Genomic DNA, 10410 nt, shown 5'->3' with positions numbered 1-10410 from the left:
CCACTGCACTCCAGTCTGGGTGACAGAGTGAGACTCCAACTCAAAACAAAAACAAAAACAAAAAAAACCAACTGTCTATCCTAGTGGTTGAATCCTACAGTTGTCCTGACTGCTCTAGGCCTCCAGACATTGGCATACCCAGAATTAACACCATCTCCCTATTAACTATGATAGCACGTGAAGTCATTGCTCCCTTTGTTCTAAACACTTCCATGACCTTTCTTCTACTAATATTAGAAAGTATGTAAGCTTCTAAAACGTTTTCATATTGCTCTGCATACCCAGTTTTCCCAGGGAGGGAGCCAAAGTGAGGAAGCATGGCAACAGCCATAGCTCAAAGAGCACATGGCCACATCAGAGTCTAGCAATAACCAAGAGTAGGTGATTTTCTTTCCACTTTACAGACAAATCAACTTGGGCATGATAAAATGGGATCAATCACCAATAGGGTTTTAAGGAGGATTAAGTAATTTGACCAAAGTTACACAGCAAACTCATGGCTGGGGCTCAAACCCAGGCCGTGTGGTTTATGTATAAGGCATTAACCACTAACTCTACATTTTCTCATATTTTATATGTATGTAACATGACAAAAATGAATTAGAATACATTAAGCACAGGTTGTTGGTATATTTGAACAGGTTGTTGGTATATTTGAACAGGCTGTTGGTATATTTGAACAGTTCCAAACTGTTTACACATTGTTCAAAATATCATGCCTCATGGGAAAAAAATATTTGCCAACCATATATCTGACAAAGGACTAACATCCAGGATCTAAAAGGAACTCAAACATGCTAAAAAGAAAAAAACAAACAGCCCCATTATAAAGCGGGCAAAAGATATGAAGAGACAATTCTCAAAAGAAGAGAAGGCAACAGATACATGAAAACAGGCTCAGCCTCACTAATCATCAGAGAAATGCAAATTAAAATCACACTGAGATATCACCAGTCTGGATGGCCATCATTAATAACTAAAACACAACAGATGCTGGAGAGGATGTGAGAAAAAGGGAACACTTCTACATTGTTGGGGAGAGTGTAAACTAGTACAACCTCTGTAGAAAACAGTGTTTTGATTCCTAAAAGATCTAAAAATCGACCTCCCATATGACCACACGGTCCTCCTTCTGGGAATATACCCAGAGGAACACAAATCGCTCTATGAAAAGCATTACTCACAATAGCAAAAACATGGAACCAACTATGCTGGCTCATCGAGAGAGGACTGGATAGAAAAAAAAGTGGTACATATACATGATGGAATATTATGCAGCCATAAAGGACTAAATAATGAATTTCACAGCAACTTAGATAGACTTAGAGTCTATAATACTGAGTGATCTATCACAGTAATAAAGAACTGGTACCACATGTTCTCACTCACAAGCGGACCCTGAACAATTATCATAATACTGTAAGAAAGGGATTGGCAATAGTGAAAAACTGCCAGGCGAGGGAGAGGGGCACACTTCATCAATAAGGGTACCTGATCTCAAACCAGGTGAAGTGGGGACCAAAGTGAGGTCCAATCTTTACCTACCCAGTGACCAGTTATATACCTAACCCTGAATTGTACCCTACAATTTTAAAATAAAAATAAATAGAAATAAATTGGAGAAAAGAAGGGGAAAAAAATCATGCCTCAATGGGTGGGTTGCAGGACAACCACAAATTTCAGCAAACAAAATCTTAATCTCAATGTTAAAAACAAAAAAATTAAAAAAAAATCCAGGGCCAGGTGCAGGAGGTCGAGGCTGCAGTGAGTTGTGACTGTGTCACTGCATTCCAGCCTGGGTGAGAGTGAGACCCTGATTCTAAATAAATAAAAAATAAAAAACCACAACCCCCAACACTCCCTATCTAACATATTTGTTTAACACCCCTCCCCACCTCTAGGGGCAGGATGTGAGTTCACTGTGCCATACACTAAGCCCCTAGCACATGAAGGCACTCAAAATATACTTGCATTTATTACTGAGTGGTTGCGTGAAAGACAGGAGAGAGACTATAGGATCCAGTACAAAAGGGAGAGGGAAACCTCAATTATACCTGCACTTCTGTTTCTGTAACATATCCCAGAATTTAAATCATATATAGCAAAATGTTAATTTTGAAATATTAGGTGGTAGATATGAATACTTTTTGGGGAGTATTTTAACAACTTCTCAAAATAAAATGATGTATTCAAAGCATCTGGTATAAATTTGTGCCCATCAGGGAAACAAAGATTAAATGGCTTACTCAAAGTTAGCAATACTTTGCTAAGAGGAGGCTAAAATCTAGTTTTCTAATGTCTCCTCTTGACCCATAGAGGCGTACTGCTTATGTGACACTATACTATGTTAAATCATTTCATTCATATATTGGAATGGTATGTACTTACCTGTATAATGCTGTATAATATCGATCTGAGATTGTCTGCTGAGAATTCATTACTTGGAAAAGCAACATCAAAGCCTGCACACTGGTATTAAAATTCACAATATGCAACACTTTAAAAAGAGTGTCAACCTGCTCCTTCACTTTCTCATCACCAGTCTGGGAGTACGGGTATGCCCTGTTCACACCTGTTAACAGGGCACTAAGCATTTTTGACTCAATATCTTTTTTCTTGATACAAGTCCGAAAAAAGCAAAAATAAAGAGTTATTAATTTGTTTGCCAGTTCACTTTCTTCATGGGAGAGGGCCATTTGATTTAAAAAGCAAATTGCGTAATATTGGGCTTTGGAGCTGATATTTGAGCGAAAGAGGAGTCTTTCTACCTCGCCACACACAACCCCTTTCATATTGGGATGTTTAGAAAGCAATGTCTCCAGCAGATGGGAGGCTTTTGCAGCTATCCTGTTTTGAGGATCTCCCAGTTTATTTACCACTTGCACAAGAAGAGCCTTTTCTTCTTCAGGCTTGTTACAAAGAAGCTCATGGGCCACAGTAAGGGCTCTGGTCTTAGTGGTTACTAATGTATCGTGACTTAAAGTTTCTAAGACCTGCACAAATTCAGCCACTAAGTGTTTCAGCTGGTGTTCAAAATACCATAATATCAGTCTGCGGTCTCTCGAGTCCTTGTTGCCACTGGACAGCTGTTCCAGTTTGTTGAAAGGATGCAGGCTGAAAATCCGGAGCTTCCGACTGTCTGGCAAAAGGTCTGTGATGAGCAACTCTTTGAAAGTATCCAAAGCCACCAGGCACTGCTGTTTGCTGCCCTTCTTTTTAACAAGGTTCACAAGGGTTTCTACGAACTCCAGTGTGTGAACAGCATCATCCTGAATAAGAAGAATCATGGCTGCCATCCTGTCACCCAGGGTCCCTGATGACACAATTGCCTTCATCCAGGTAGAAGAGGCTCCTCCCCTTTGATTATTTGTCTTACTTTTGAATAAGCTGATTTCATGCTCATACAACTTCTGAGCCAGGGTTTTGTACTTAGACACAACATCCTGAGGCTGGGGTTCCAAAGAATACTCACTGCTGTACTCTATATCATACCATTTGCCTCCAGGCTTGAGTAATAAAGTCTGTCTCTCGAAAAATTCAAAGATGTCCTGTTTCTCTTTCTTTACTTTTGGTATAGTATTGTTATTCTTCTCAGAACATGGTTCTGGCCTATTATTATTTTTTACCTTATTGACTGATGTTCTTTGACTTTCTTCAGCATTTTGCTTTTTATTATCTACTTTAGATGCTTTGGCTTCTTTTTTGCTGGACTTTTCTTTTTTAGCTGGTTCATCATCTTCAGTTAAGAATGTTTTTGCATACTTGGCCAGATTAAGACTGTGAATAAATGCTTTCAGTTCACCTTGTTCCAGGTCATCAATTGCTCCTTTTTTGCCTCCATCTACCACTTCTTCATTCTCATCCAAAGTAGTCAGCATAAGGTAATCTTGCTGCACAGAAACAAAAGTTTTTAAAAAATTACAAATCCAAGTTTAGTTAAAACTGCAAAAGTTAACTTGAGATCTGTATCTTTGAAATCACTAGCTGGGTGCAGTGGCTCAAGCCTGTAATCCCAGCACTTTGGGAGACCGAGGCGAGAGGATTGCCTGAGTCCAGGGGTTCGAGACCAGCCTGGGCAACTTGGTGAGACCTTGTCTCTAAAATAAATAATAAAAAAACAGCCAGGATGGTGGCATGCACCTGTAGTTCCAGCTACTTGGAAGGCTGAGAGGGAAGGATTGCCTGAGCTCAGCAGGTTGAGGCTATGGTGGCCGCGAGCATACCACTGCACTCCATCCTGTGCGACAGAGTGAGAATCTGACTCAAAAAAAAAAAAATCACTGAAATTGAGTTACTATGGAATTTTCTGGGCTCCCACCTTCTCCCAAAAATAAGTACTTGATAGATCAAAGATTTGAATGTGAAAAATAAAAACATAAAATAATAGGAAAGCATAACACGGTTTTAAAAAGTGACTTCAGAACTGGGAAAATCCTAAAATTTGCCATAAAACTCAGACCCAAAAAGGGAAAGATGAGTAAATTTATCATTCTGTCTCATACTTTCTTTTGATATAGAAAAAAAGACAAATTGGAAAAAAATATAAACAACTCATACAAAAGTAACTGGGTTTAATACCTTAAGATGAAAGTCACTACACATCAGCAAGAAAGTGATACCTATTAGATAAATGTGCAAAGGATATAAACAGTTCATAGGTAAAAAAGAGTTCTTTAAAAATATGAAACGATGCTCAACCTCACTAAGTAGAGAAATCCACATTAAAAACACAACAATACATCCATATTTTAATCTATCACATGAACAAAGGTAAAATTATGACAGGTGGTGCTGAGGACGTGGGGGAAGAGGCACTCTCATTATAGCTGCTATGACTGTAAACTGGCAGAACGTCCACAGATGGCAATTTGCCAAATACAAGGCACTTATCCTTTGATCCAGCAGTTTCATTTCTACACATTTAGATTACAAATACACAACAAATGTGGGGTAAAATCCAAGTTTAAGGCTACTTACTATAGTATTATTTAAAATAGAAAATGACAGGCAACAACTTAAATATCCACAATAAATGGCTGGTTAGTTAATAGACACAATGATTTATGTACCCATAAAATCAGTGACACAGGACTTTATGTACTGATACAGAAAAGAAAAAAATGCAAAATATAGAGATAGGTGTATATATGGTACCACTCATAAAAAAAGAACACATAGTATGTATTTGCTTGGAAAGGTATATAACATCGCTGGAAAACATAAAATACACTTGTAAAAATAAATGCTTCCTATCAGGGAAACTGCATGGCTGAGTTAAAAGTGGGAAAGAAGGGTTTTCACTAGGTGCCTTTATAGTTTGCATCATGTGTATAAATTAAATATAACTCAAGCACAGAGCAAATTGCGAATCTGCCCCTACAGGGTGCAATCCTCCTATCTATAACCAACTCTCCATCCCTTCAAGGTCTGGTCTCCAAGCAAAATAGTACTTCATGGACTAGGTGAGGCTCACTTCAGCCTGACATTGCGTTTGCAGTTCCACTGGACTGGAACGACACACAGCTCACTCCTTTCTCTTCTTGGGTTTTTGTTCAAACATCTCAGTGGTGCGCTCTTCGATCACCTAATTTAAAATTGTAACACCCTCTCCCACTCCTTATTGTCCTTCCTTGTTTACTTTTTCCATAGCTGTACTCAGCGTCTGCTGTACTACCGCAGTTAAAAATTTAGTTTCCCTCCCTTAAAGAGGGTACAGTGAATACATGCCAGTATCCTGCGAGAACACAGATGAAAAATTCCAACACCACTGGCGTTTAAAGCACTGATGCCACGAGGTCGGGCCCGAGAAGAGTCACCCTCCGACCTGATGGAGTAATGGTTACACCACGTCCATAAAATAAGAGATCGCCTACACCCTAAGAAAGACCACAGCATAAATCAAATCGCTAAACTCCAAAATTTTCTTTTGTAAAGAGCGGTAGAAAGACGCACGGGAAGCGCACCGAACACATTCCGAGGCTGGGCTCTGGGTCCCGGACGCCCTCCAGGCTCCCCGCGCCTCTGCTCCCTTCCCCGGGAGCCCGTGGCCGTTACCTTGGTGCCTCCAAGCCGTAATACTTCCTCCAGGGAGAAGCCATTCTCGGCTTCACGGGTATCATCCTCGTCCTCCTCGTCCGGATCTTCTACCGCCTCCCTGGGGGCCCAGGGTCTCTTGGCGTGGAACTCTAATGGCTTCTTAGCGGCCGCCATGGCTGGCAGAGCACACGCGCGGGCTCCGTGGCTTGCTTCCGCTTGGGCCGTGACGTACTTCCGGGGGCCGGGACTTCTCCCGGAAACGGCGTAGCCCCCAGCCCCGGGCGGTGCGCGTCCGCCTGCGAAGATGGGCGTGAGTGTTCTGGCGAGGGTTGGCCTGAGGCCGCTGTACTCCGCGGCGCGCGCGGGTGAGCGTCGTCCCGCCGAGCCCCGGTGGCCATGGAAGCCCCGTAGGGTGCTTTGCTCAGTTGGGGGACTCTGGGGGCTCACGTCCACCCTGGAGGTGCGCTGTGCTGGAGCCCCGAGTCCGGCTACAGACACGCCGTGGCCGTGGCCGTGGCCGTGGGAGTGCTTGCCCTGCACCCTGCGGACCTGCTGCGCTCGTTAGGCCGCGGTCCCGCCTGGCTCTGAGTTAACGAGGCTGCTTTGAGAGCGCTCGGTTGGCTTGCACGTGTACCTATTACGATTTTTTTTTTTTGAGTTGGAGTCTCACTCTGTTATCCAGCTGGAGTGCAGTGCCACGCTCACGGCCACCTCAGCCTCGACCTGCGGGGCTCAGGCGATCCTTCCGCCTCAACCTTCCAAGTGCCTGGACCTACAGGCGTGCGCCACCACGCCCGCTTATTTTTTGATTTATTGTAGAGACGAGGTTTCACCAAATTGCCCAGGCTGGTCTGGAACCCCTGGGCTCTGGCAGTCCTCTCGCCTCCCAAAGTGCCAGGATGACAGGCTTGAGCCACTGAGCCCGGCACCTATTACAACTTCTGATGGGGCCTGTGCAATTTGTCTTTCGCAGTCATTCCCTCTGTTTGGAGAGGGAGATCCTTCAGCTCCGGGAACGAACCGGCAGAAAGCAACCCGGTGACGCCGATGCTGCGGCATCTTATGTACAAAATCAAGTCCACTGGCCCCATCACCGTGGCCGAGTACATGAAGGAGGTGTTGACCAACCCAGCCAAGGTATGGGGTGGGTAGTCCGAGGACTAGGCCCACTCTGGCAGACACGTGAGGTGCAAGCCCGGAGGGAGAAGCCCCAAGGTCCTCGGCCCAGGCTTGGGGTGGGCTTTCCAGGGGAGGAGCCAACCCCGAGGGCCTGGGACAGATACTTTGTCAATTAGTCAGGACTGGGTCAAGGCAGAGGCAGTGCCTGTAAAGGGGAGAGAGAGGACACATTCCCAAGGAGTTTAGGAGACACTGTGACCCACTGGACTTAGGATGAGGGAAGGGTGACTTCCTACCTTGGCTGTTGGTGGATGGTGTGCATTCGCGTTCTGGGAGAAGGGAATGCAGCAGGGGGAGAGCATTCCCTTCCCCAGAACAGGTGTTTTAGGACCGAGGAAAAGGATGAAGAGTTCAGTCTGATACCTGAATTCCAAGTGTACGGGACATGGTGGAAAGCTCTAGCAGGCAGCTGGAAACAGTTTAGTGCCTGGAAAATCTGTGTTGCCATGGCTCAGTTGGTAGTAGAAGCACATTCTGGGTTTTCTTCTTGAGAACAGAGAGTCTGGGTCTTTACTGTTGTAGAATTAAGCACTGTTGCAGTTTTCTGACCTGCCTGTCCTGGACTGCTCTACAAAGCCCTACAGTGACAGTCTGTAGTCCTCTAGTTTAGAATATTTCACCATTTGCTGGGTTGACATATGACATCTGTGGAATTCTGGGGTTGGTTTAGTTGTTGCTGTTGGATGCTGTGGAGTAACTCAAGTGTCCAGAGGTTTCCTCAAGGCAAGGATCTTTCAAGGTTGAAAGATAGGTGGCTTAGACTAGTGTGGTGGTCTTAGAAATGGGATAAGAAGCTGGAGGCTTAGCAGTGGACTGACAGGATTTGCTGATGGATTGGGTGACAGAAGGGAGGAATCATCTGATGCCTAGATCTTGAACTTGAGCAACGGGGTTATGGTGGTGGCTTCTATTGAGATTGTTAAGACAGAGAAGACCAAGTTTGGAAGGGTACCCGGGAGTTGCATTTTGTACCTATTGTGTTGACAATGGTACCAGGTAGAGACAGTAAGTAGGCATTTGACTCTAAGAGTCTGGAGTTAGGACAAAGTCTGGACATGCATATATACATTTGCTTGTCATCAGTATGTAGCAATCAGCATATAAAGCCAGGGGGAGGGGTCTACTTAGAGAAAGGAAGCAGGGGTAATTCTAAAGTTTAGAGTAGAGGCTTTGGGGACCCTTGAATAGAAATTAAGGGGTTCATGAACTTGGATGGAAAAAAGTTATGCCTTTATGTTCATTAACTTCTAACTGAAATTTTGCATTTCTTCAGTTATGAACATAGGCAGCAACCAAGTAGCACCAGCGATGCCTGTGATTTGCCTTCTGTGGAAATCACTGGTATTTCCCTAAGGTATCTTGAAATACTCATCCCTACTTGGGAACTTTGTTCATTATTGAGCCTTTGGCTTGATTATGTTTTGTTAATACACAAGTAAAGAAGTACATATATTACAAGTTGTTTTTCTTATATACTGGTAAAGAAGTAAATATATCACAAATTGTTTTTCTAACATTTGATAAGTATTTTTCAATTTCTTTCTTTTGTTATTCCGTGCATTTTGAGTTCCATGCATTTAAAAACACTCCATGAAGGAGTCTGGGCTTCACTGGACCACCAGAGTGGTTCATAACACAAAAAAGGGTAAATGTCCCTAAAATGCTTACTTAGGAAAGGAAAGAGAAAGCCTCGAAGGGGGGATGTTGTGTGCAATGAAAACACTTTTAAAGATGGGAGTGACTTGATTGAATTAAAAGGCCGAAGGGAAAAAGTTGAAGGTGGTTGAGAGAGAGGATGATGAAAAGGACCCATGGGAGTTGCGTGAGAAACGGTCATCCAGAGCATGGATGAGGGGTTATGTTTGGATAAGAGGGAAGGGGACATTTCATCCTGAGTCCCAAGGAGGGAATGGGATCAGATAGAATCAGGTAGGGTCAGGAAGCTGAGGAAGTTGTACTTCATAACATTCTTTAATTCCTGTGTGGGACAAGAGCTCATGTCACCTGTTAAGAAGAGGGGTAGAACGGGAGCTTGAGGGCCAGGCATGGTCGTTCACGCCTGTAATCCCAGCACTTTGGGAGGCCGAGGTGTGAAAATTGCTTAAGACCAGCCTGGTCAACATAGTGAGACCTTGCCTCTACAAAAATAAAAAACAGGTCAGCTGCGGTGTCTCACGCCTATAATCCCAGCACTTTGGGAGGCTGAGATGAGAGGATTGCCTGAGCTCATAAGTCTAAAACCAGCCTGGGCAACTTGGTGAGACCTCATCTCGACAATAAACCAAAAAATTAGCCGGGTGTGGTGGTGTGTGCCTGTAGTTCCAGCTACTTGGAAGGCTGAGGCAGAGGATCACCTTGAGCCCAGCAGGTCGAGGCTGCAGTAGCCATGAGCATGCCACTGCACTCCAGCTTGGGCAACAGAGTGAGCCTCCAACTCAAAAAATAAATAAATAAATAAAATGAAATAAAAAATAAGCTGGATGTGGTAGTGTGTATCTGTAGTCCCAGCTACTTGGGAGGCTGAAGTGGGAGGATCGCTCGAACCTAGAAGGTTGAGGCTGTGGTAAGCTGTGATTGTGCCACTGCACTCCAGCCTGGGTGACAGAGTGAGACCTGACTCAAAAAAAAAAGGGAGGGGAGGGGATTGAGAAACGAATTTTTTTTTTAGCAGACAATTCTTGAGTGTTTCTTGAAGGCTAGGCATATGCTAAAACTTGGGATGTGAAGATGATAAACAAGACAGTCCTCTCCTGCAAGCAACTATGCTTTCTGGTGAAGAGCGTAGATATATAAATAAGCTCAGAAAAGGTAGCACTGGTTTTGTTCTCAGGTTGGAGAGCTGAGGGGGTCAGCAAAAGTGGCATTTGAGCAGATTGAAAGGATGAGTATAAGATTGCCAGGAAGCCATGAAAAGGGAGAAGGAGAGAATTTGCAGTGGCATGGCTGTGTGGACAAGTGGGGCTAAGTAAGGGGAAAAAAAATCCTCTTATTGAGACATGATATTAATATAGAAAAGTTCACAAGTCACAAGTGTCCAGCTCAATGCATTTTCACAAAGTCAGCACTCCCATGTCACCAGCACCAGGTCAAGAAACTGACTACGTTACCAGCAGGCATGGCCAATGTGAGACAGAAAGTGGTAGAATTCTGGAAAGGGGGCTGGAGGGGGTGGGTGGGATCTCCCCATGCTGGGGG

At 43.9% G+C, this 10410-nt stretch overlaps 2 protein-coding genes across 2 annotated transcripts in view; one reads left to right on the top strand and one right to left on the bottom strand.

The window, feature by feature from the left end:
- The window catches only part of CEBPZ (CCAAT/enhancer binding protein zeta), a 23510-nt gene extending 17275 nt beyond the window's left edge, over positions 1-6235 (bottom strand). Inside the window, exons 1-2 of the mRNA XM_008058717.1 lie at positions 6055-6235; positions 2389-3890 (exon numbers count right to left, since the gene is read on the bottom strand). Coding sequence (XP_008056908.1) covers positions 2389-3890; positions 6055-6210 — 1658 coding nt within the window. The 5' untranslated portion in view covers positions 6211-6235. The remainder of the gene's footprint in view (positions 1-2388; positions 3891-6054) is intronic.
- Positions 6236-6473: 238 nt separating this feature from the next.
- Positions 6474-10410, top strand: part of NDUFAF7 (NADH:ubiquinone oxidoreductase complex assembly factor 7) — a 17252-nt gene continuing 13315 nt past the window's right edge. The window contains exons 1-2 of the mRNA XM_021712606.1: positions 6474-6496; positions 7010-7173. Of these exons, the coding sequence (XP_021568281.1) occupies positions 7084-7173 (90 nt within the window). The 5' untranslated portion in view covers positions 6474-6496; positions 7010-7083. The remainder of the gene's footprint in view (positions 6497-7009; positions 7174-10410) is intronic.

This window comes from Carlito syrichta, unplaced genomic scaffold, assembly GCF_000164805.1.
Source record: "Carlito syrichta isolate Samal-C Ts95f unplaced genomic scaffold, Tarsius_syrichta-2.0.1 Scaffold90614, whole genome shotgun sequence".
In the NCBI taxonomy this organism is placed as follows: Eukaryota; Metazoa; Chordata; class Mammalia; order Primates; family Tarsiidae; genus Carlito; species Carlito syrichta.
Note: the sequence above shows the minus strand (reverse complement) of the source record. Positions and strands in the feature narration are given on the sequence as shown.